Raw genomic sequence first — 22,258 nt, 5'->3', positions numbered from 1 at the left:
TTGAAGTATTCGTCGCACGTGTGTCGGGTTGCAAGCATAAAAAGCCAGAACAGCAGGACAACCCTCTAGACAAGCAGACACATCGCAACGAGGCACAGTCAGTATGTCCGCGCTCTCCAAGCTTCTCGTCTTTGTCGCGCTCTCGTTCTCCACTGTCGCACTCGCCACAAACATCGTGCTCACGAACGACGACGGATGGGCTGTTGCACAAATACGTGCCCAGTACGCTGACCTGGTATCTGCAGGTTACGATGTATGTATACAATCTCAACGAGCTGTTGCATTCTGACCAGACACGGATTATTGCAGGTCATATTGTCGTGTCCTGCGGAGAACGAGTCCGGCACAGGATCCGACTCAGAGACTCCTGAGATGCTCACTGAGCCATGCGAGTACGACACCTGCCCCACGGGTTCTCCCGCAGAAGGGTATAACTCGACTGACAGTAAGTCAATTCGATTGGGCAAGCTATCTAGGATCTCATCATCTGTCCTCAGACCATCTGAACTACGTCAATGCCTACCCGTACGCATTAAAACAGTGGGGTGTACGCTGACTGACTTTGATAATCGGCAGCGTGGATGCTGTGCGCTACGGCATTCAGACTCTTGCTCCGGAGCTGTTCGACGGGGCTGAACCTGACTTTATTGTCAGCGGACCCAACATTGGCTGTACGTACTGGTCTCGTCCATACGTCTTATAGGACACTTATTGACATCCTCCTTTTAGGGAACACGGGCAAAACTGTCCTCAAATCCGGAACTGTGTACGTCTGACATTCTTGAGTTACCGTATCCTTGATACTTACAAGTGGCTGCAGCGGCGCAGCCTGCGAGGCAGCGAAGGAAGGTTACCCGGCTACCGCCTTTTCCGGACGTACCGGGTCGCAGAAATCCTACACCAATTTGACCAGCGACCCCAGCTCGTCAACCACTAAATCCGCTTTTATCTATGCGGCACTCACCGTCCAATACACCAATGCGCTCCTGGCATCGGGGTCAAGCCCACTCCTACCTTCCGGCGTCATCGTCAATGTCAACTATCCCTCCACCAAAGAATGTTCAGACGCCGACGACTATCAGTGGGTCTTCGCGCGCAACCTCGCAAATTCGAGCGCGACGGACTTCGAGACGTGTGGGAGCACGACGCTGCCTACCGAAAAGAGCGTAGTGAAGGCATCGGGGTGCTATGCCAGTGTCTCGGTCCTGAACGCGACCACCAAGACAGATGTGGATGCGTACATGCAGGGGCAGGTGTATAACAGCCTGACGGGCCTTCCCTTCAGTTGCCTGTCGAGCTCGTGAATCATGCGAACTTGTGGTGATTGGGAATCGGGATCCTGGTAGATTCTCATCACACAATGATACAAGCACTCGGCGAGATGTAACTTGATGTAGTGGAGTCTACTCGTAGCGTTGGTCCTGTCTTTGTCGCGCGTAGTATCATATCCAAGGCGGTTCAAAAGAATTTGGATACTTGCTGAATCCAGCGCCGAAGGACACCGAGAATAACCCACCAGTGCCACCGGGGACGAGCGGCCCGGGTTCCCACGTGTCTCGCACTGCGTCCAGCGCTTCCATAACCCTCGCCACTCTCGAATGAGCCACCTCTCACCATCATGCTAGGTCTGTTCACGTATTTGGCTTTCTTCTTCCTTGAGACCGGGTAAGGAGACGAACGTGTGGTACTCTACTGGGGTGGTATGCTTCTGGACAGGCCCAACTATAAGTAGGCTGCGCAGGAAGTGTCGTGGGACTCAGGGAACTCAGATCCACAGTGACTCGGATCCGGAGGTGAGCATGTGCCAGTTTCCTGAAGCTGCCCTCATACGGCAGCTACCTCCAAGGAAAATTGGAAGCATACTGCGTCATGAGCAGCATCATCTCACTCCAGTGATGCAGGGCTGTCACTGAGTTGACAGTGGCACCGCGTGCCACGCAGCTGTCCAGGTTGTTGCACCTATCAACCAGTGCTACACAGGCAAATCTGCGAAGGATTTTCAGTAGCTCGATAAGTATGTAGCTGTTATGATGAAACAAGTTATCAAAAAAGATGCGATCCTGGCTTTCGCAGGTGCTCAAAGAGGCTAAAACAGAACGTTCACTGCCTAAATATGTCGCGGACGTTGAGAGCCCTTACGTAGCTCTCCATGTGCTCCTGCTTCCCATCGCTTTCCAAGCTCTCTCCCTTCGACCCACGTGCGTCCTGTCAACAGCACTTATATTTCAGCATGCCGGGGAGGAAAGACCTGGCAGCCCTCTATCCATCTCTCGAAGACGAGGAGGTACATTCGAAGACCCTTCAGAATGCTTGGATCCGGTCGCATCGTCGCCGCACTGTCCTGCATTTCCGCAGCTTTGTGCGCTGGCAACATCGTCTCGACGAACGATGATGGGTGGGCTGTGGCGCAGATCCGTGCATTGTACACGGATTTGACGGCCGCTGGCTTCGACGTGAGTAGACTGTATGCACGGCGAATACCACCGACTCAAATCGTTTTATTGCATCGCTAGGTCGTTCTATCAGCTCCCGCTGAGAACGAGTCTGGTACGGGCTCCAGTACAGAGACACCAGAAACTTTGAGCGAGCCGTGCGAGTACGACTCCTGCCCTACCGGCTCGCCCGCCGAGGGGTACAACGCCAGTGATCGTGGGTGTTCCTACAATTCAACGGAGAGCATGGCGACTTAATAAGGCTACAAGCTCATCTGAACTACGTCAACGCATATCCGTGAGTGTGGACTATTCGACTTGACGCGAGCTTTATTCAGCGTTTCTCGTTGTAGGGTAGACGCAGTACAGTATGGCATCCAAACTCTTGCACCAGAGTTTTTTTCCGGCTCAGGTCCCGACTTCGTGACCAGCGGCCCAAATATTGGAAGTGAGTCAACTATCATAGCTGTCCATGAGCACACTCAGCTCTGAAATTCTGTCAGACAATCTCGGTCTCGCTGTCCTCTTGTCTGGTACCATGTACGTACATAACCACCTCCTGTTGCGCAGCTATGTTTACATTACGCACCATATAGCGGCGCGGCATGCGAGGCCGCAAAGGAAGGCGTACCGGCAACCGCATTCTCCGGGGATTCCGGCTCCGAGGTCTCCTACACCACCCTCGACAGCGATCCAACCGCTTCCTCGACTGAGGCCGCCTGGATCTACTCCGCACTAGTCGTTCACTACACCCAAGCCCTCTTCGCCGTCGACAGCAGCCCGCTCCTCCCTCCGGGCATCATCGTCTCTGTTAACTTCCCGTCCGTCGACAACTGCTCAGACGCAAGCGACTACCAGTGGGTGCTGTCGAGGAACCTGTGGGATCCCTTCGCGTCGGACTTTGCGGCGTGCTCGTCCGATGGCTCCGTCTTGCCGACGGAAAGCGATGTCGTGGGCACTGCGGGGTGCTATAATAGCGTGACTGTCCTCAATGCAACTACGAAGACGGACGTAGATGCGGATTATCAGGGAGAGGTATATAGCATACTGCGTGAGCTGCCGTTTACCTGTCTGCCGAGTGCTTGAACAGAGAAGCATCGAGATGAAATAGCTGGCAGATACTGTACGGGGCCAATCGCACACGTTGTTGAGGCTGTACATACACTACCGCTGCAGGTCATACTACATCGCTGCGCTACAGGACGGAACCTCGCCCAGGTGCTGATTTGAATAAGTCGCACTACGCCAAGGCTCGAAGCGCGAGGTCGAACGTCGGTATGTCCGCTAGCTTCCACACTATCGCGTGTATCCAGAGATCAGCGCGTGCATTGCATTGTTTGCAATCGTCCAGCAGATGTCGGTGCTCATCCAGTGTCGCTGACGGACTGGACTGTTGGAGACGAGCCAGCGAACCTCCGATGTCTTGCACGACACGCCATTGAAAGGGGAGCCAAAGGGGGCACTCCGGTAGACCTCCCTTGTGCAGCATCGGGGAGCGAGGTGGACAGTGGATGTCGTACAGGATTTCTAGCCAATGTTCGCGGTAGAGGACCTATTATCATGTACTGTGAGCCGTCGCGGCGGTAACATGGTTGCCAAAGTCACTAACCCAACTAGCAAAGCACCCTCCATCCAGGTGCTTGAAAGCATCGGCAGCCTGTGCCTGTACAGTGTGCGGAGCCGCTTCCTCGCAAAGGCTCTCATATCCATGCCTCGCTGCGTATCCCATCACCAACAGTGGCATCTTTTGGATCGCAGACCTAGCCAGGCAGCACCTATCAGCTGCAAGACGAGCACGGTTTTGGAAGCACTCACTGCATGCACAACTTGCACACTTCCATCGCCGCATAGACGGAGTACTTCTCCGCCGCCTCCGCCAGCATCGCAAGCTCATCCGCGTCGATTTTGTTCAAGTCGGGCTGTCGCTGCCGATACATGTACTGAAAGAGTAGCTCCAGTGTCGACGCCTTCTCCGACAGGGGTACGACTTCGTTGTTCACAGGGACGTCAGTCCCAGGGAAGATGTCCGAGTAGATTTCGAGATTCTTCCGGTGCACCTTGAAGAGTACGTTGTCGGACGATGAGATGGTCAGATCCGCATCCGCAGCCTTGACTGCCCGAAAGTGAGTCTCAGCCATAACAACTACGTTCTCAGGAGATCACTGACATCGCTCGCTGTATGTAGGGATCGAAGTTTCAGTCATGGTCAGATTGTGACGGGAGCTGCAGCGATTATCGTCTGAGAGCGAAGCCAGACAACCTATCAGTACAAGGACGTGAGCATCCGATGAGACTGCCAGTGGAGCAGGAATATGAACTGGCTAACGCTGCCTCGTGCCGTCCTACAAGCTGTATTTCACTGTGAATCACAGCAGGAACTCTGTTGACCGCTTCTATCCGGATCATTCTACATACTGAGCACAAGCACCGTCTGGTGACTGGTAAGTTTGAGATAAGTACTCCCGGTTCTCGACGCCACAGACTACAAAGACTTATCGGATAACCATGCGCAGCTACACCCACCCACGCTCAGTTGTGCCATTGAGCGCGGTGCTCTATATGTGGTCGGACCCAAGAAAGAATCAGTGTCGTCTCTATGATGGAACCGAATGGAGGACACACCCTTCCTTCAGCCGGACTCAACACTTGAATGAAGTAAACATTGGGTGAGTGTATTGTTGCAGGCGAATGAGATGATTTCTTCACCCCCTCACATGCATTTGGCACGGTCACCCAATATGTACTTCTGCCTGTTGAACACCCCATCTTCATCATTGGCACTCACGAGCGACCTCCCGAGTTGTTCATGGAGCACTTCTCCCCGTGATGGTCTTCATGTCCTGAGTGTGGCAGACTGAGGATGAAGGGAAGGTTGTAGGATGCTGAAGAACGGGGCTACATGGACCCGGTTTCACTAGTAGCTTATGGCCCTCGCTCTTTTCCGACGCTAGCCAGAAGACGACCATCAAGTGAGCATGGACCTCCGCCGTAGCTCAGGTTTTGCAAGCCCGGCATGAACGGAAGAGGGTGAGGAGGAGGACTGTGTGCATTGACCATGCGATCGCACTTCGATCTACTCTGATCGCCCATAGCCGCGTACCGCCGCACCGCGGCCGACACTGCCTCCGGTTTCAAAATTCCTTTAGACCATATGCAACCTATCCTGATTTTCTTCTGTCCATATGCTCGCGATCATGTCTAGCGGTTCTATATATGAACTCGACGCACAGCCAACATGCCCTGCTCCTGTATTCTCTCTTTGCCGTCGTTGACTTGCACATTCCCCGGTCCTTGAAACTCACTGTCCTTCAAGTATAATTCGGGAGCCAGCTAGACGTGCTTGGCCTCTCTCTGTCGCTCTTTACAGTCTTTCGTTACGTTCTAGGATCTGGACATGTCCCTCCGGAACTTGGCCTTCCTTGGGCTAACGCTCTCCGCGTTGGCTGGCGCACAGAACGTGGTCATCTCAGACGACGACGGGTGGGCGACAGCGCAGATTCGGGCGCAGTATGCGTCCTTCACAGAGGCGGGCTACAATGTGCGTCGGCTTGCTGAAATGTTTGTGCCTACTTTGACGTAGCTCCTGCTTAGGTGGTCCTCTCTTGCCCGGCGCTGAATCAGTCGGGGAAAGGCTCATCGTCCAAGACGCCTACGCCGATGACAGAGCCGTGCGAGTTCGATTCCTGCCCTGCAGGATCGCCGGCGCAAGGGTACAACGCGAGTGATCGTGAGTCGTACAGAACATGACGGAAAGCGAAGCGATGTTCATAGTTGATGCTCAGCACAATTGAATTACGTTAACGGGTACCCGTACGTCGCAGATACATATACGAGACGCTAAGTGTGGCCTGCTGAGCATTTTCACAGCGTTGATGCGGCTCAGTACGGGGTTGAGGAGCTTGCTCCGAAGTACTTTGGAGGATCCCCGCCGGACTTCTTGGTGAGCGGACCAAATATCGGAAGTGTGTCCTGCATCTGGCCTTCACGCTCTTCGATCTGACCTCATTTTGTCCGTCTTCAGCCAACCTGAACATCATCACCCAGTTTTCTGGAACGATGTATGCGACCCCCTTCATCTTGCGTGAACTTGACTCATTTTTCGTTTGTTAGCGGCGCAGCGTCCACAGCAGCGAAGCTCAGTGTTCCTGCCGCAGCGTTCTCTGGTACCTCCGGCTCTCAAGTTTCCTACACGACTCTCAGCTCCGATCCGAACGCGACAGCAATCCTAGCCGCACGTCTCTACGCGTCCCTCACGACGCACTTCCTGCAGACCCTGCTTTCTGCGGCCGCAGACCTACAGCCGACGTCAATCCTCCCGAACGACACGATCGTGAACGTAAACTACCCCGCGATCGACGACTGCCCTGACGTGTCTGACTACAAATGGGTGTTCGCGCGGAACCTATGGAACCCGCTCGCCACGGACGTCGAGACGTGCGGGAGTAAGCACTTGCCGGATGAGGTCAGCGTGGTGGACAAGGATGGGTGCTACGCCAGCGTGTCGGTGCTGAGTGCGAGCACGAAGACGGATGTCGGGAGCGACGTGCAGGCGGAGGTGCTCGCGAAGCTCCAGGGGCTGCCGTTCAGCTGCTTGCCTTGATCCCTTCGTGACTGAGGCTCATACGCATGATTTTAGTGTAGGATCACTGTAGTGCGAATGAAATTGTACACCCATGTCTCAGCAAGCTTAAAATATATGGACTTTGAAATTTGAATCGCGAGCTGGCCGGTGACCAGGCTACAGGTCGCCATGCTAAGTACTGGATCATGAGACCAGAGACGGGTTAAATTGCGTCGTGAAGTGTTCTAAGTATCGAATCGCCTGCTAACAGACGTGATCTTGCTATTGGCTCTTACGCCGGAGAGTCAACGTTTCAACATTGGCCCGGGCAGTCGTCTTCGGCTTAGTCTCCGAGCTCCCCTAGGCAGACCCTGAAGACCTCTTTGTCGGAGGGGAGGACGTATCTTCGGCTCTGCCTTCACTCGGTTGATGAGGGCGACGCTCGCGACCACTCCACAACCGGGCTTCTCGGGCAGCAAGAACGATGGGGGCGACCCATGCATGACAAACATGACAGTCTCCAGCACGCAAGTGCAACGCGCAACTCCCGACATGTCATGCAGTGCATGGATCTGGTCGTCGCGAATTGTGAATCGACTTCTATGACTCCAAAGGCGGGAAAGAAGCAAATGAGAGAGCGAGATGCCCGACGTACCGACCATCCGAACCTGCTTCTGCGGATCTAACCTTGCCCCATATCACGCATGCACACCATAAAATCATCACACCAAAAAAGTGTCCATCAAGCGTGCCTATGAATTGAGTGCCCTGCTGAGTGTCAAGGATGCTAGCCGACTGCCCGTCTGAGCGGCGCATGCGTCAACTAATGAAAAAGCGTACAAAGCCAGTGGAAAAAATGCGGAGGAGAGGACGGAGGAAGAAACCAGCCCAGACCCAGACAGCGCTACTTGTACAGACGAGAGGGAGATGCGATACAGATGGGGAACGAAGACGAAGGGGGTAACACGCGAGCGGGATCACGACGGGCAGCTGTCACGGCACGACGGTGGTCGTTCATTCCCAGAGCCACCGCTTGCCCTTCGCACCAGCGGCGCCAGCCTTTGCACCAGCAGCGCCTGCTGCCGCACCTGCCTTCGCGCCTGCAGCACCACCCTTCGCGCCAGCACCGGCGGCTGCAGCACCCTTCGCGCCGGCAGCAGCACCACCCTTCGCGCCAGCAGCACCGGCACCAGCGTTGCCCTTGCCACCGTTGTTCGACGCCGCTGCTGCAGACGAAGAGGCAGCGGCCGCAGAGGCAGAGGCAGCCGCATTACCATTGCCGCCGGCATTGTTGTTGTTGCCGCCGGCGTTGTTGTTGTTCCGCCGGCGTTGTTGTTGTTACCGCCGGCGTTGTTGTTGCCACCACCGTTGTTTGACACGGTAAACTGGACGCATTCGTCAGAGTCAACGAGGAAACCGATTTAGTGGAGAGGACTCACGTAGACAGCATCATCAAGGGAACCGTGCTGCGCGACGGCGACGAGGACAGGCTGGTGGTTGGCGGCGGAGTTGATGGAGGACATCTTGTACACGCCCTCGGGAAGACCACCAGCGATGGTTGCGGAGAGGATACCGTTCTGCGCTGCGTCGTTGAACCCCTGGAAGAAGGCGAACTTCGTCGGGTCCGTGGTGGCCGTGCTCGTGAGCGAGTCGATCGCTTCGACGACGACGTGCGAGTGGCCCTGGATGACACCGCTCGAGGAGGTCTGCTGGGGCGCGGAGAAGTAGTTCGTGTTCGGGTTGACGAAGTTACCGGTGTCGAGGTTGCTGATCGCCATCTGGATGGTGATGTTCTGGTTCGCCGGGACCGTGTCGAGGTTCTTCGGGTTGACGAACTTCGACGAGGGCATCGCGGTCGTCGCGGCGATCATACCCATTGGTGCGGCATTACACGAACCAGTCTTGATCTGCGTGCCGTTCGTGAGGGGGAGGTTGGTCGTGCCGCAGTAGTTGATGAAGTTGTTGTTCGACGTGGCCGATGCTACCTGCCCTGGGTCCGCGTCACTGAAACGCCATCAGTTCCTTACAACGTCGAGGGAAGTCGTATTACTCACGCGCCCTGACCATCCTGCTCGAAGCCGGTCTGGACTAGCTGAGGGTCGAGCGCTGTCACACGAACGTCAACTTTGATCCCATGAGCAATTACGAAAGTCACTTACTCAGCGAGCTCTGATCACCGCCGTTGTTGTTGTTGTTGCCCGTTGTTGTTGTTATTGCCGTTGTTGTTGCCGTTGTTACCGGCAGCAGCGGCCTATTAGGAACATATCAGCCCGAAGTTCAGAAAAACTGGATACATATTGCAGGATGCTTACAGCAGTAGCATTGCCGTTGTTGTTGTTGTTGTTCCCGGCATTGCCACCTTTGGCGGCTGCAGCGGCCCCGGCGTTACCGCCCTTGGCGGCCGCTGCACCTCCAGCGTTACCGCCCTTAGCGGCTGCAGCAGCTCCAGCGTTACCGCCCTTGCCAGCTGCAGCAGCGCCAGCAGCAGCCTTCCCGGCTCCTCCTGCGTTCTTGCCGTTGCCAGTGTTCGCGAAGACCGCGGACGCAGCAGACCTCGCCGTGACACTTTGCGTAAGGGTCTGAGAAGCGATCACGTGTCAGCAACCATACCGTATCTCGCAACCGAGAAGGAGACGCACACAATCAGCTGCCGGAGCCGCGCTTGCAGAAAGCGAAATAGAGAGGAAAGCAAGGACGAAGGCTTTCTTGGAAAACATCTCGACTAGGAGGTATCTGAGAGCGGGCTGGGTTTGAAGGAATGAACGGGGTGCTTTGTGAGCTTGACCACGAAGAAACTAGGTGCGAAAGAAGGAAAAGAACGACCCCGGGTCGAGTGGACGCAACGCTAGGCGACGGCCTGCGACAAAGAGCAAGAGCAAGGCAAGATGGAAAAGGGGGGAAGGTGTGCTTGGCTATCGGATACGGCCCATCCTTTATATTGTCGTCTCGGGCCTGAGCTCTCCGCACAAGCGAGCGACCGCGTTCCAATCATTTCGCCCTGCGCATATGACTGGCTGATAATCGTCCACCGAATCAAGTGCGATCTGGATTGCCGTGCCAACCACCTTCTGGCCAGAACTTCTGTGCGACCTCCGTCGTCACGACAATCTCGGCGGCCCGCTTTGTTCGCAATGCGCCCGAGCCTACCGTAATTGAGCCCTACGTGTACAATAACACTCCTGTGGGTGTCCACCGTCCAACGGTGGCCACTCGAGACAATGATTCACTGTCGAGGCAAGGCGCATCGGATCCACCCCGCGATAGGAAAAAGGAGACAGCACATGTCGCCTTTTTCGGCATAGCATCTGATCTCGAGGAGGCTGCCCTGATTGGGCCTCCCCCTCTCATGCCACCGCTCAATCTCCCCCGCGACGGGAGACTCGTCTTCGCTGCACAACGGCGACGAACAGAGCCAATCATATCCCCCGGACGTCTCAGTGCCGCCGAGGCACGCGTATGTAGAGCTCGCGCCGGCCGCCAGCAAGCGTGGGGCGCGTCGTGCGCGTGTGTGGGCGCATGGGAGCACACAGAGTGCAAAGTTCACCCTCCGTCTGCCCCGCAGCCTTCGTCCTAAATTTGTATGCGATCTGCAGGCTCTCTGCCAGCATATCGCCGGCCCCGAGCACTGCCTGTGCGGGGTGGGACAGCATCCTGAACACTTTCTGTCTGCGCGAGCCCGCCGAGCTGTCAGCGACCACGGATCACCATCTCACGCGACAGTCCAGGCATCTCCGAATCCATTCCAAGGAACATCTCATCTCAGCAGTTCGTAACCAGGACCAAAATATATTCTGTCAAGTCAAGAACTGCGATAGTTGCGGCGGAGGGCGATGGTTTGGTTCGCGTCGATGTACTTTTCTGGCGATGGACAGGCGGGAGAATGTCGCCGCTGAGTTGCGCTATATTTAGCGTCCGAGGCGTCGGTTGAGCAACGAACCGAGACCGCGATGCCCGGGCGAAATGTGATCTAGCCAAGGCAACCAAGTGCTCAGGCACCTTCAATCCTCCGAGTCGGACCTCGCCTTGATGCATTGATGGCCGACGCAACGTCCGAGCCTCGTCATCCGCGTTGTGCTGCTTCAGCATCCCCCGTTGGGCAGCAGCCAGACATGTCGGAAGGCGGTGGTTGCAGATGCGGCTGCTGAGGGTACTATTCGAACACTGTAAACGATTGCGAAGATCAAGAACCATACAGTTGATATGGTCGAGAACTTCGAACGGCTCCAAAGCGGCTCCACCGTCGCTAGCTCGCACTTCCTGACATGCACACCCAGACGAGGAACGACGCCTCGTTTCTACCATCGTACAGCCCAGCTCGCGAGCCAAAAGTGGTACTACAGGTGAGCAAGCGCGGATCAGACCCGCCCAAACGCGCTCAGATCAGACGCACTGCACTCTCGGTCAGAGCTGGCGCTCGCCCGAGACTGCAGTCTGCGTGTACTCGGTTCGCTGGCCGTGTACTACTTAGTCAATGGATATGTACTTACCTTAAAGCTGCAGGACACGCATCTTCCGTGCGGCTGTCCGACCGTCGTTGCCGAGGGCAACGTGACGCAGGCATGTCGTTCAATACCGAGCGTACACGCCTCGGAATGGCACACTTGTCTGCTCTTCACAACACGGGGTTCATGGAACAGAATGCCCGCTCAGAACGAACCTTCAGCATGCCATTTGCATTATCCAGTCGTTGTCATCACTACAATGCGATCTGAGCAGCTGGCGGTGATGAGTCTGACACGAATCGGAGCATGCATTTGGACGTACGTGCGAAGGATGAAGGAAGCTGGATGGAGGTAACGTTGTGCGTGTTATCAGATAACGGAGAAGCGTCCTACTCACCAGATAAGTTACAACTGAAGGACGCCGCCGGTAACGCAGCGGTAGCGCATAGAGTGCTCTCATGCATCCTGGCCTGGCCGTCGTGATACTTAGTCTCTCCGCACGGTCTCTCCCATAGACGAGCCACCGGTCCCCACGCGTCGCCTCCTCATCGCTCCGGCCAGAGAATACCCCTCCGCGTTTGCAGACGGTCTTGTCCGACGGCGCACGAACGAGCGACCAGACGACTGCACTCACGGACGTCAACTGTAACCTAGGCGAGATACATAGTCCCTACCTATTGCGCACTGTCAAGTCAGTGGACGCTCGAACCACCGTACTACCGTCAATAGCCACCAATTGATCATACACACCGGACGTGTTGGGACGCGTTGCGGCAAGTTCTCTGCTCACTGCTCGATGGTAGCCAACATCACTGTACCACACTCCTGGTCGGGCGACGGGCGTGGAGTCCTGAGCTGACCGACCCGTCAACGTGTCACGTGCTTTCAGCACGTACTGACCCATTAGTATAGGCCTGCGAACATCCAGCGGACGATCATCCGCACTGTCGGCCTTCATCCGCATCTGCCAACGGTTTCAACGAGCGCATCTGAATGATGAACAAACAAACAGCCCTCACCGTCACCTAGACACTGACCACGAACTGGCAACCATTCCGAGGATCGTACAGCTGGTTCACTTGTCTGTCCTCGAGACTCGACTGAGAGCACAGCTTTGTCTCGAGCCTGCGAGTTGCACGCACCTCGCTGCGGAGTGTGTATCGGGTGTGGGAAGGGCCCCTGAGAGTTGACTGCGGAGGGTGATCAGATCGGACGCAGCATTCTACGGCGCTCACAACTTGCATACATAGTCGTACTCATGTCGTAAGTTACTCGCGGGGGGTTGCCAACCCCAGGTGGATGCTTCGCTGAGAAACTGTGTCCATCCCATCTTCCCGTTTGTTATTGCATTCAAGCACTTGCGCAATGCAATCGCACCTGCAGCGCAGAACGGAAGCAACCACGCCAGCGCTCCGAGGGTTAACAAACGAACTTGATGAAGTCGCTCTGGCCACGGTGACAAGTGGTCGCTAGCTCAAGGGTTTTCACGGTCTTCTATCGCTCGGATTTATCAGATGGACTGATCGTTCTGCAGGTATGGTCGAAATTTGTGCGCGGAGAAGGTGCCCGAAGAGAACGTACCGCAGAGGACGAGTGATACCATCCAGGTGCTCGTGACATCCCTCCGTGTCCTCGAGAAAGAGAGAACAGAAGGCGTCACGACGAGACGCGGACGTTCGCACTACAATTGGTAGTATCACAATAATGCCTACTGTCCAGCGAACTTACCACCTTCCGACGACACCAAGCGCACGGGACCGCCTTCGAGACTCGGACTGGAAAAAAATTACCTTTTGAGATGGCATCTCGCAGCACACGATTTCCTCGCTGCGGAAGTAGATCTGGGTGGGGAAAGCTTGGAGAAAGCCAAACGGCTCGAACGACTGCGGCTGACTGCGCAATGTGATCGGATCGGGGTCAGGGTTCAGCCACCCTGGTGGTGGCTTGTGTACGGTCGTTCCAATGCCGCTCTGCTATTTCCACTGACTGCAAATTGCTGAGTTATCTGCGGTTGAGGTGCATAACTGCTCAGGGGTTGGTCAGGATGTGCAAGCACCGGAAGTGAGGGAAGCGTCCGTAGGTTGTACTCACCAGAGCGGGCCCACGCGGTCAACGGCACGAATTGACGAAAGTTAGCAATGATTAGCACAGCACGTCTGGTAGAACACGGTGGAGGTCGGGAAAGTGCACCTCGCGAAATCACACGAACGCTGCATGCACAAGATTTGAACGGACCAACAAGTCAGTTACAACAGAGATTATGACTGCCCTTACTGTGGTATATATACAACGACCGAACGAACAGCATAATTAACGCCCGAGCCCCAGTGTAAGGCGCCGCGTGTAATAGCGTAAGCAGCAGCCTCCCTGTATAATATCAGACGTCTATGCGGAAGCTCGTCACCTGTGGCAGGTATGCGGCGCCGGCGAGGTCGAGCAGGTGCACGTCGTCGAATACCTCGTTCCCGTTGAAGCCCCCGAAGATGAACAGCCGGCTGTCCGCGAGGAAGGAGACGTGGTACCCGCGCGGCGAGGGCGGCTTTCCCGCCGTCGTACGCGGCTCGAAGCTCAATGCAACTGCAACATATGCAATACGTCAGCGGCGGCTATTGGCATGGGGACTACGCGAAACGCACCGAGGTTGAATAGGAGCAGTTCGGACGTGTACTGGCTACCGTCGTGACCACCCATGATGAACAGATACGAGCCGACCTGCGTCGACGTGTGCGACAAGCGGCGGTACGAGGTCTCGAGCTTCGGCTGACTCCACCAGAGTGTATCTAGCGCCAGAGGTCAGGGCGCGCACCGACGCCTGAGAGAGTGAGCACGCACCGAGGTTGAGGCACCAGATGTCCGAGAAACACTCGCGCCCGTCACTCCCACCGATGACGACCATCACGTTCCCGACAAGGTTCGAAGTGTGGTACCCACGAGGCATCGGCTTCCGTCCCCGCGTCTCGACATGCTCCCACCGCATCCGTTCCGTGGATCCGCTGCAGTCGAGTGTCCACAGATCGTTCAGAGCCTCCATCCCATTTCCCCCGCCGAACACCCACACCTTCCCCTTGTGAAGCACCGCCGTGTGCGCACGCCGAGGCGGCGGCAGCGGTGTGTCATCTGGGAAGACCTTGTGCGTCCACCGCCGACTGACTGTGTCGAGCACGTATACATCATTGTAGTATGCGGGGCCTTCGCCTCCGCCGAACACCACGATTCGCCGGTCCACCAGTGTTGCGGTGTGCGCGCGGCATGGAGGCGGGATGTCGCCGACCATCTGTGGATGGGACCACTGCATCGTCTCTGCACTTGCGGCCCTCGCTCAATCACTGTGCGCGTAACATAGAAGCAGACGCACCGGTGTTGAACAGATAGATGTCCCGCCAACAGCCCTTCTCGTCGCACCCGCCGAACAGCCATGCGACGTTGTCGACGAGTGTCACGCTGTGCGCGCGTACACCATGTTGCGGAAGAAAGCCATATACTGGCGCGCGACTCCAGTACATGAGCGTCGCCGGCGCAAACTCGACATCTTTTGCGTGTGGGAGGTGAGGCGTATTCCGGATCCGGGGTACTGGGGGACCCGCGTTCGCAACGCTCTTCGTATTTCTCCCTGTTCGGTCCCTCCCTTTCTCTCTGTCCCTCTCTCTGTCTCTCGGCTTTTCCCTCTGACCCTCTCTCTCCTTCTCTCCATCCCTCTCCTTGCCCTTCGAGGGCACGGGAGACTCTGGCCTCGGCGTCCCAGGGCCACGCACCGCAGGGGTACTTCGGCCGTTCGCTGCATTCGAACTCGTGTCGCTAGCAGATCGTGATGTTGCTGGGCGTACCGTAACGGAGGGACTCCTTGGTCCAGCTGGAGTGCGCGACGAGGTGCTCGTCATGGCCGTACCGAGGCTGGTCGTGCTGAGTGTAGCCGCCGCCGGTGCTTTGAAAGTGGATGTTGAACCTGATAACGCGGCATGATAATATGGCGACCTCGGCCCCGGGCTTCCTCGTCCTGGCACTGACACGACACTAATACTATCTTCAGAAACTTCGCTCAAAGTCCCGACGCGCGGCGAGTCGATGGCCGCCCAGCTTTCAGGCGCAGGCATTGGTCCTGTATGCTCTACTGTTCGTTCTCAAATGTAAACGGAGGCTTCCAATTTCGAGAATAGTTAGCGAGATTATCGCACCTGAGTCGAAGGAAGGTCGACGACGAGGAAGACGAGGAGGATGAGGAGCTGGAGGAGGGAAGTATGCGAGGTCTAAGTCGGCTTGGCGCTATGTTGCCGGTTTCGGCAATCTCCGCTAACTGCTACTACTCTATTTAGGCGCCCATACTACTTACTACGTGTACGTACAGGCCATACGTACGGTCGTCCCCGTTTAGTGTCTGCACGGCGTACGTACCATTCACAACTTACTGTGATAATCGCCGTAGCCGCAAATGCAAATATTTTCATACCACGGTGATAACTCTAGTCTGCGTCGACTCGGGCCTCAGAAATACTGGCTCAGCCCCCAAAACATCGATCGCAAGAACCTCCTACTAAAAACACAAACGCCAGAGCAATTTCATTCCGATGCTTCAAGTTCCCTGTTCAAGAACTCGGCAGACAGGTAAACGGCAGCTCGCGCAGTATGCTATATACCTCTCCCTGATAATCCGCATCCACGTCCGTCTTCGAAGTTGCATTGAGGACAGTCACGCTATCACAGCACCCCGCAGCGCCCACGACGTCGCTCTCCGTCGGCAAGACGGAGCCATCGGACGAGCACGCCGCAAAGTCCGACGCGAAGGGATCCCACAGGTTTCTCGACAGTACCCACTGGTAGTCGCTTGCGTCTGAGCAGTTGTCGATGGACGGGAAGTTCACGGATACAATGATGCCCGGAATAGGAGCAGATCGCTATCGACAGCGTAGAGGGCTTGGGTGTAGTGGACGACCAGTGCGGAGTAGATCCAGGCGGCCTCAGTCGAGGATGCGGTTGGATCGTTGTCGAGGGTGGTATAGGAGACCTCGGAGCCGGAGAGTGAGCGACAGACGGATGTCACAAGATGGCATCGAGAGTAGGGCGTGCTCCTGCTCAGCGCTTCGTCGCCGACCGAAGAATATAAGTGGAGCGTTCCACACGGCTGCTGAGTCGGGTAGCCCGGAAGGATGGAGAGGAGCGAGATCTGCGTTTCCAAGAACCAGCAAGGGCCACGTAGATCGACTCGGGCCCGGGCATCACCACGCATAGCGCGCGACAAGAGCAATAGCTCTGTTCACGAGGGAGGCGCGCCGAAGTGATCGCGTAGAGGCTCGTTACACCGATAGGTATGCGCGAGGCGTTCGACAACAGGAGGTACTACGACATCGACACGCGCCGCCGATCCAAGATCCATTCGCGTGCCCCTGAATCCCCGTCGACCGTCTGCGTGAATGGCACCCGTAGAATGGCCCCGGGAATGGTAGCCTCGAGTGACTATGTATGGTCTATTCAGTACGATGGACAGGACGCGTGAGGCAGTCGTATTCACCTCGAACGGTCCACTGGCCAAGCCTGTTCAAATCCCGCATAGGCCGTTAGACGCGAATGGGGTTTTAGTGAGCGGATCTTGCACGCAGTATCGTTGCCCGTAAGGACCTTCCAGAGATAAGCAGAGTCGAAGTTCTGTCAAAAAAGTGTGGCGATCGCGAGCGCTACACTTTTTTGACGGACTTCGACTCTATCTCCGGATCACTAGCTTCTCTCTCGGCCGCTGACGATGCAGGTGTCGAGGAGGGACCGTCGGTATGTAGAAACGAATACGTGAATACGAAGGGGCGTACTCGTGGTGTCTCATACAGTATCGTCCGGTAGATGTGCGGCGTGCTGGCCTCATGACAGTGTTCGTGTGCACTGGGCTCAGTTATGGATGCATGAGTGGTGGCCAGATGTCGGTCGATGCGCACCGCGATGCAGCTTGCAATGAGGCATAGCCATACCATGTCGATGCAGAGGCTATATAGCCCCACGGGGAAGTAGGTTGAAGGTGCTGCGAGAGGGGGCTGCTGGCGCCGAGACGTGCCCATCTGCGTATACGATATACGATGTCGGAGGGATTGCGTGCGTGGCAACGACAAACACGACACACGCGCTCGTCCTGATGCAGGGAGGTCGAGGAGTCGAAGTTGGATGTAGGGCTCGGCGAAGGACGACGGTGGTAGTCTACAACGAGTAGTTAGGCCGCCGAAGCTAATGGAGAACTTACTTATGCTCGAATTGCGTCTCAATACGCTCTACTAGACTTGCTACTCGACTGTCTTGCACACGTGAACCATCTTGTCGCGCAGAAGTGCCGAGTGAAGAACGCCAGAGGAGAGAACAGGGGAGAGGGAATTCGATAGGGATACGGGCGAGGCGGCCCTGTATTTATACACGCGAGAACAGCTCCAGTCATGGAAGCGCAAGAGGGATAAAAAAGTAGAAGAGCGAGAGAGGGACGTCGGGGAGTGGGAGATTCGAAAGAAACGTGACGCGTGGAAGGCGAGAGGACAGGTGACAGATCGGGAAGGAATGATACCGAAAAAGGAAACTATTGGACATCAGCCGCATGAGCACCCTTCAAGTTCAGGCCTCAGGGCGACGGATTCCCCTTCCTGAACGTGAACAACGAACCCTTGTCTCTGTATATACGAGCCTGGCAGCTCGCACGCGGTGCTACTTATCTTCGATACAGTAAAGGAGTGGTTTCGCTCTTGGACGCAGGCGCTTCCGCTTTCGGAAACGTTACGACTCGATTGGGCGAGTGCTGCTGGTCCGATGATGAGTTGCACTGCGAAAGGCGTGGGACTTGCCGTCAGACAGCCAGATGATTGCTAGATGACACGAGTTATGAAGCTGAAGCCCAACAGCCGTCGAACTCGAGAAGCAACGCATCAATTCTACCATTCAATATTTAGCGATAAACAACCCGATGGGGTCTCACAGCCATAGCCAAAAGAAATGCCCTCCACACTCACAGACTCAATCCATACAGCTCAGAGGCAACCCTTCCAAGCTTTCGACAATCGCCGCCTGCGTCGCCCTCCCTACGTCCGTCTTCGTCGTCGCGCTGATCACCGTCACACTCGCATAACACCCGTCCTCATTTGCCACCACGTCCGCCTCGGTGGGCAGCCTCGCGCTCCCGCATACCTCTACGTCCGTCGCAAACGGGTTCCACAGGTTGCGCGCGAGCACCCAGCGGTATTCCGCGGGGTCGGGGCAGCGCGTGGCGGAGGGGTAGTTCACGTTCAGGATGACGCCGGGCGGGAGGAGGGGCGAGGCGGTCGTGTTGAAGAGGACGCGGAGGAAGTCGATGGTGAGGTTGGCGTAGATGTTCGCAGCGAGCGCAGAGGTAGAGGTGGGCGAGGAGACGAGCGTTGTGTAGGAGACGTGGGACCCGGACGCGCCGGAGAAGGCGACGGCGGGGATGCCGAGCTTGGAGGCTTCGGCGGCGGCGCCGCTGGTAGGGCAAGGTCAGTACGGGGTATGGAAGTAGCTTCGAGATGGACGTACACTGTTCCGGAGAACTGCGTGGAGATGCCGACGTTGACTATGTGCGTAAGATTAGATGGAACTCTGAGCGATGTCGGGCTGCGACGATACTCACGGCCAATGTTCGGTCCACTGACGACGAAATCCGGGCTGGACCCGTCGAAGAATTGCCTCGAGAGCGTTTGGACTCCGTACCGTGCCGCGTCGACCCTTGTGACACTATCTTCAGGAGTACCATCAAAATATCATGCAATCATCACTCACGGGTACGCATTCACGTAGTTAAGTCGCGCTTGTGCACAGTGTCAGCCTCGGACGAACATCATACCCCCTACGTGAACGACTTACGATCGCTCGCATTGAATCCTTCGGCAGGCGAGCCTACGGGGCACGTATCGAACTCACATGGCTCGTCGAGAACCGAAGGCGTCTTCGAGCGCGACCCCTTGCCAGATTGGTTCAGCGCGGGCGCGGACAGGATCACCTGCGCACGCAGAATGTCAATCAACTTGTCAGTGACAAGAATTGACAGGCGCACCTCATAGCCTGCAGCCACCAACGCATCGAATTGCGCGCGAATCTGCGCGGTCGCCCATCCGTCGTCGTTGCTGAGAACGAGGTTCCGAGGTACGGTCGCCGCTGCAAGGAAAGACACCGCGAGCGCGGCCTGGGCTACCAGCGGGTGGTACATGGTCAAGTCCACTGAAGTATCGTCTTGGGCAACTCGGGTAGTGAAGCGGTTACGAGGGACAAGCTCCGAGTCCTGGGCGACGCAGTTTGGTTTACAACACCAGGATGGACAGCGAGGGGGCTGAGGAGCTTGCTGTCAAACAGACTATGCATGAGCGCGAGAACGCAGCGGGGACCGTGGGGCAGAGATGCGTCAACGAGCGAGCGGTACTAAGACGGCCAGCATCCACGGACAGCACGACAAATCTGGACAGAAAAGGCACCGCGCTGAACATTCGTCCACCAGTTGCTCGCGATGAATAACCAGAACGAATTCAAAGAAAAGCACGATTGGTCAAGCTCAGGTATACGGAGGACGACATCGAACATATGCACGTCGGGCTTCATGTACATGTCTATATCATGGTCGTGGTCGGTCTCCAAGTCAACGTACGAATGTCGAACGCGGGTACCACGGGATACCGGGCCGGGGATGATACAGTGCTTCAAAGCTTCATCGACATCTCCTACATACGTACTACATTCAACTACCTACCAATATTACACAAGTAAGTACTGCCATGCGGACAAGAGCGCATGCAAGAACACCGACGTACTCGACTGAGCTGAGCATGTCAGTATTTCAATGATCCATCCCCCGGCATGCAGAGTAAGGAATGCACGACTCCGACGTCACCGGACGCTGCGTGCGCCCATACTCAGCCGCACGCAGCTCCCCACTTTCAAGTTGTAACCCGAGTTTGACGAACGAGGCGATGCACACCGCAGCTCACGCTGCGGGAGGAGCAAGGCGACGCATATAAGCAAGTGCTCGGAGCTGCCTGTGTCTTTCTTCCTCCCCCGGCGCATTTCGGAACTGGCTGAGATTTTCTTCTCTCCCCCTCCGTGTCACATTTCTGCGAACCCACCCAAGGTAGGCTGGCTGGTACGGAATTCCCGCTCGAGCGCAAGGCACACTGCCCTGATTCAACGTTCAACGTTCAACCCTCGAACGAAACCCTCGCTGCGTTCAAGTCACTGGCACGCACTCGGGGCTCGGAAGTAGCTTGACCATAGCGAGAATATGTGCCTGTGGCCCGTACATCACCGCGCCCAAGATTTCAGTCTTCAGACAAGATGTGACGGGTATTCAAACGCCGGGCCCCCAGATCGAACCCCGCTAGTGTTAGACTTTGTATTTCGTGACGGGGTGCCAGTCATACAAGGTGCACGACGTCACTCGTCCCCATTGACACGCACAGAACGTAGGGATCCTTCTGGCGCCCGAATTCGGATCGCGTGGGGTCCAGGAGAGACGACGACTTCGCAGGCTCAGCTTTCCCTCGCAGCAACGGATTCCAGTCTGTACGGCAGAGCGCGACGCGCCGCCCACCATCTTCGCCTCCAGCGCCGTCGCAGCCAGAACCCAGCGCCGGTCCTACATAGAACGGAAACGCCCATCCGCGCACGTCGCAAACCAAACCAATCTGGACATGTCTCAGCTCGGTACTTGCTCTCGCCGCATACAGCCGCAAGGGACGCACGGCCACGCGCTTCCCTCGCCCTGGCCCGCCTTATGAAGCGACAACAGTGGAGATGACCAGGAGAAGACGGGAAGGCGAGAAGGACAGGCTTATCGGCGAGCCAAGCGGTGATATGATTCGGGGGCGATCGTCGCTGAGAATCCGAGATTGTGCAGGAGTGCAGGAGGGACGTGATCAGAATGGGCGAGGCGCATCCGCGTATGCAGTTGGGTCTGTGGTTAAGGTAGGTCTTGCAGCGGGTCACTTGAGGAGTACTGAAAGCGCATACAAGCAGCTCGAGAAGAGACAGGGAAGAAACGCGCGTGATCGGCACGCGCATGGTGCAGGAATGGAGGAAGGTGAAGTTGGGCTTATCAGCCATTCTTGATTCTGGAATCTGGAGGGGCAGAGCGTGGCTGATTGGCTTGGATACACTCGGAAGGGCAGGACGGAAGAATTCGATGCCCACGTACGCATGTGGTAACAAACAGCGCAAAGCGTGTCGCAGGTTCAACGTATTCACGCAGTTCTCGTAGCAGTTTGCGCAGCAAGCAGGAGAATCATTTGCGACGAGGGGATCACAGCCGGGTCGAAGGAGTCGGTGTTTCACTATCCCCGCGGCGTCTCCGAGCAATATACGACGAAATCGATAACCGCAGAGCAAGCCGTCGCGGTCTGTTGATGGTGGGGAAGAAAAGGGGGCCGCGTACGTATGATTGTGCATGTGAATCTTCGTTCGTTCGACGCATTCACCGGCTCCCAGGTAAACTTCCAAGCTTCAGGAAAGAGGACCAGCCAGAGTTGGCACTTGCCACCCGAGTACCCAGCATCCTCGCAAGGTCTACGAGGTCGGCCTCTGCACGTTCCGCGTTGAAACACCGCGTCCCTCAGGTCGCACATTATCTACAACTTGACAATCGTCGTTCACAAGCTCAGCGGCATTGACCGTGGTAAATCCCCGAGATGCAGCCGACTGGCTGGTCTGTGGGAGCGTCAGGCAGAGCATACAAGAATAACGCACCAGTGCGAGCGATCCAGGGTCTTTCCTTCGGGGCCGACGCGCGGCAGAAGGCCTTGGAGGGAAATATGAGCGAGGAGGCTCGCTCGGCTCCGGGCAAGAATAGGCTCTGCGTCCGTGCGCTTAGA

General features: G+C 56.4%; 10 protein-coding genes across 10 annotated transcripts; 4 read left to right on the top strand and 6 right to left on the bottom strand.

Annotated features, from left to right (window-relative positions):
• Positions 1 to 103: 103 nt before the first annotated feature.
• On the top strand, positions 104 to 1,304 carry B0H18DRAFT_1121002 (survival protein sure-like phosphatase/nucleotidase; the record flags this gene model as incomplete). The annotated part of the gene is made up of 6 exons (XM_048034249.1): positions 104 to 253; positions 310 to 445; positions 498 to 525; positions 577 to 671; positions 730 to 766; positions 821 to 1,304. The coding sequence occupies 6 exons, from the start codon at positions 104 to 106 to the stop codon at positions 1,302 to 1,304; spliced, it is 930 nt and encodes a 309-aa protein (XP_047891192.1).
• Positions 1,305 to 2,113: 809 nt separating this feature from the next.
• B0H18DRAFT_521543 (sure-like protein) lies at positions 2,114 to 3,595 on the top strand. The gene is made up of 6 exons (XM_048038426.1): positions 2,114 to 2,453; positions 2,514 to 2,649; positions 2,703 to 2,730; positions 2,786 to 2,880; positions 2,936 to 2,972; positions 3,029 to 3,595. Exons 1-6 carry the CDS (start codon positions 2,307 to 2,309, stop codon positions 3,516 to 3,518), a joined length of 933 nt encoding a protein of 310 aa, XP_047891191.1. The 5' UTR covers positions 2,114 to 2,306; the 3' UTR covers positions 3,519 to 3,595.
• Positions 3,596 to 3,672: 77 nt separating this feature from the next.
• B0H18DRAFT_1121000 (uncharacterized protein) lies at positions 3,673 to 4,636 on the bottom strand (the record flags this gene model as incomplete). Its single annotated transcript, XM_048034248.1, has 4 exons — positions 3,673 to 3,984; positions 4,042 to 4,192; positions 4,248 to 4,545; positions 4,600 to 4,636. 4 exons carry the CDS (start codon positions 4,634 to 4,636, stop codon positions 3,673 to 3,675), a joined length of 798 nt encoding a protein of 265 aa, XP_047891190.1.
• Positions 4,637 to 5,583: 947 nt separating this feature from the next.
• Positions 5,584 to 7,147, top strand: B0H18DRAFT_1018360 (sure-like protein). Its single transcript, XM_048029370.1, has 6 exons — positions 5,584 to 5,970; positions 6,024 to 6,159; positions 6,215 to 6,242; positions 6,300 to 6,394; positions 6,454 to 6,490; positions 6,543 to 7,147. The coding sequence occupies exons 1-6, from the start codon at positions 5,827 to 5,829 to the stop codon at positions 7,030 to 7,032; spliced, it is 930 nt and encodes a 309-aa protein (XP_047891189.1). The 5' UTR covers positions 5,584 to 5,826; the 3' UTR covers positions 7,033 to 7,147.
• Positions 7,148 to 7,715: 568 nt separating this feature from the next.
• Positions 7,716 to 8,168, top strand: B0H18DRAFT_1018358 (uncharacterized protein). The gene has a single exon (XM_048029369.1). The coding sequence runs from the start codon at positions 7,778 to 7,780 to the stop codon at positions 7,955 to 7,957; it is 180 nt and encodes a 59-aa protein (XP_047891188.1). The 5' UTR covers positions 7,716 to 7,777; the 3' UTR covers positions 7,958 to 8,168.
• Positions 7,890 to 9,642, bottom strand: B0H18DRAFT_521462 (uncharacterized protein). The gene is made up of 6 exons (XM_048038424.1): positions 9,633 to 9,642; positions 9,306 to 9,572; positions 9,153 to 9,244; positions 9,048 to 9,099; positions 8,433 to 8,997; positions 7,890 to 8,378 (listed from the first exon to the last, which is right to left on the bottom strand). The coding sequence occupies exons 2-6, from the start codon at positions 9,344 to 9,346 to the stop codon at positions 7,971 to 7,973; spliced, it is 1,158 nt and encodes a 385-aa protein (XP_047891187.1). The 5' UTR covers positions 9,347 to 9,572; positions 9,633 to 9,642; the 3' UTR covers positions 7,890 to 7,970.
• Positions 9,643 to 11,473: 1,831 nt separating this feature from the next.
• B0H18DRAFT_521428 (uncharacterized protein) lies at positions 11,474 to 12,593 on the bottom strand. Its single transcript, XM_048038423.1, has 3 exons — positions 12,578 to 12,593; positions 12,186 to 12,518; positions 11,474 to 12,059 (listed from the first exon to the last, which is right to left on the bottom strand). Exons 2-3 carry the CDS (start codon positions 12,397 to 12,399, stop codon positions 11,653 to 11,655), a joined length of 621 nt encoding a protein of 206 aa, XP_047891186.1. The 5' UTR covers positions 12,400 to 12,518; positions 12,578 to 12,593; the 3' UTR covers positions 11,474 to 11,652.
• Positions 12,594 to 13,645: 1,052 nt separating this feature from the next.
• On the bottom strand, positions 13,646 to 15,684 carry B0H18DRAFT_1018353 (uncharacterized protein). The gene is made up of 4 exons (XM_048029368.1): positions 14,791 to 15,684; positions 14,268 to 14,735; positions 14,072 to 14,215; positions 13,646 to 14,012 (listed from the first exon to the last, which is right to left on the bottom strand). The coding sequence occupies exons 1-4, from the start codon at positions 15,524 to 15,526 to the stop codon at positions 13,813 to 13,815; spliced, it is 1,548 nt and encodes a 515-aa protein (XP_047891185.1). The 5' UTR covers positions 15,527 to 15,684; the 3' UTR covers positions 13,646 to 13,812.
• A 2,723-nt stretch (positions 15,685 to 18,407) lies between these two features.
• Positions 18,408 to 19,611, bottom strand: B0H18DRAFT_879547 (sure-like protein; the record flags this gene model as incomplete). Its single annotated transcript, XM_048040702.1, has 6 exons — positions 18,408 to 18,888; positions 18,942 to 18,978; positions 19,027 to 19,130; positions 19,185 to 19,212; positions 19,269 to 19,404; positions 19,459 to 19,611. The coding sequence occupies 6 exons, from the start codon at positions 19,609 to 19,611 to the stop codon at positions 18,408 to 18,410; spliced, it is 939 nt and encodes a 312-aa protein (XP_047891184.1).
• A 1,079-nt stretch (positions 19,612 to 20,690) lies between these two features.
• B0H18DRAFT_521333 (uncharacterized protein) lies at positions 20,691 to 21,955 on the bottom strand. Its single transcript, XM_048038422.1, has one exon. The coding sequence runs from the start codon at positions 21,834 to 21,836 to the stop codon at positions 20,922 to 20,924; it is 915 nt and encodes a 304-aa protein (XP_047891183.1). The 5' UTR covers positions 21,837 to 21,955; the 3' UTR covers positions 20,691 to 20,921.
• Positions 21,956 to 22,258: the final 303 nt, after the last annotated feature.

The sequence above is a fragment of the Fomitopsis serialis genome, assembly GCF_022376445.1.
Source record: "Fomitopsis serialis strain Sig1Antser10 chromosome Unknown B0H18scaffold_55, whole genome shotgun sequence".
In the NCBI taxonomy this organism is placed as follows: Eukaryota; Fungi; Basidiomycota; class Agaricomycetes; order Polyporales; family Fomitopsidaceae; genus Fomitopsis; species Fomitopsis serialis.
This window is presented reverse-complemented; position numbering and strand designations above follow the sequence as displayed.

Excerpts from the sequence above, each read along its gene's own strand:
- B0H18DRAFT_521333 (XM_048038422.1), bottom strand. The coding sequence starts at position 21,836 with ATGCACAATCATACGTACGCGGCCCCCTTTTCTTCCCCACCATCAACA.
- B0H18DRAFT_1018358 (XM_048029369.1), top strand. The coding sequence starts at position 7,778 with ATGCTAGCCGACTGCCCGTCTGAGCGGCGCATGCGTCAACTAATGAAA.
- B0H18DRAFT_521462 (XM_048038424.1), bottom strand. The coding sequence starts at position 9,346 with ATGCCGGGAACAACAACAACAACAACGGCAATGCTACTGCT. Across the intron at positions 9,245-9,305 it reads ACAACGGCAATGCTACTGCT|GCCGCTGCTGCCGGTAACAA; the intron begins GTAAGCATCCTG and ends TGTTCCTAATAG. Across the intron at positions 8,379-8,432 it reads CCCTTGATGATGCTGTCTAC|TTTACCGTGTCAAACAACGG; the intron begins GTGAGTCCTCTC and ends GAATGCGTCCAG.
- B0H18DRAFT_1018360 (XM_048029370.1), top strand. The coding sequence starts at position 5,827 with ATGTCCCTCCGGAACTTGGCCTTCCTTGGGCTAACGCTCTCCGCGTTG. Across the intron at positions 6,160-6,214 it reads AGGGTACAACGCGAGTGATC|CACAATTGAATTACGTTAAC; the intron begins GTGAGTCGTACA and ends GTTGATGCTCAG. Across the intron at positions 6,491-6,542 it reads ACCCAGTTTTCTGGAACGAT|CGGCGCAGCGTCCACAGCAG; the intron begins GTATGCGACCCC and ends TTCGTTTGTTAG.
- B0H18DRAFT_1018353 (XM_048029368.1), bottom strand. The coding sequence starts at position 15,526 with ATGCCTGCGCCTGAAAGCTGGGCGGCCATCGACTCGCCGCGCGTCGGG. Across the intron at positions 14,216-14,267 it reads CATCTGGTGCCTCAACCTCG|ATACACTCTGGTGGAGTCAG; the intron begins GTGCGTGCTCAC and ends CTCTGGCGCTAG. Across the intron at positions 14,013-14,071 it reads ACTGCTCCTATTCAACCTCG|TTGCATTGAGCTTCGAGCCG; the intron begins GTGCGTTTCGCG and ends CATATGTTGCAG.
- B0H18DRAFT_521543 (XM_048038426.1), top strand. The coding sequence starts at position 2,307 with ATGCTTGGATCCGGTCGCATCGTCGCCGCACTGTCCTGCATTTCCGCA. Across the intron at positions 2,454-2,513 it reads TGACGGCCGCTGGCTTCGAC|GTCGTTCTATCAGCTCCCGC; the intron begins GTGAGTAGACTG and ends TTGCATCGCTAG. Across the intron at positions 2,973-3,028 it reads GTCCTCTTGTCTGGTACCAT|CGGCGCGGCATGCGAGGCCG; the intron begins GTACGTACATAA and ends CGCACCATATAG.
- B0H18DRAFT_521428 (XM_048038423.1), bottom strand. The coding sequence starts at position 12,399 with ATGCGGATGAAGGCCGACAGTGCGGATGATCGTCCGCTGGATGTTCGC. Across the intron at positions 12,060-12,185 it reads AACGCGTCCCAACACGTCCG|TCGTCTGGTCGCTCGTTCGT; the intron begins GTGTGTATGATC and ends CCGTGAGTGCAG.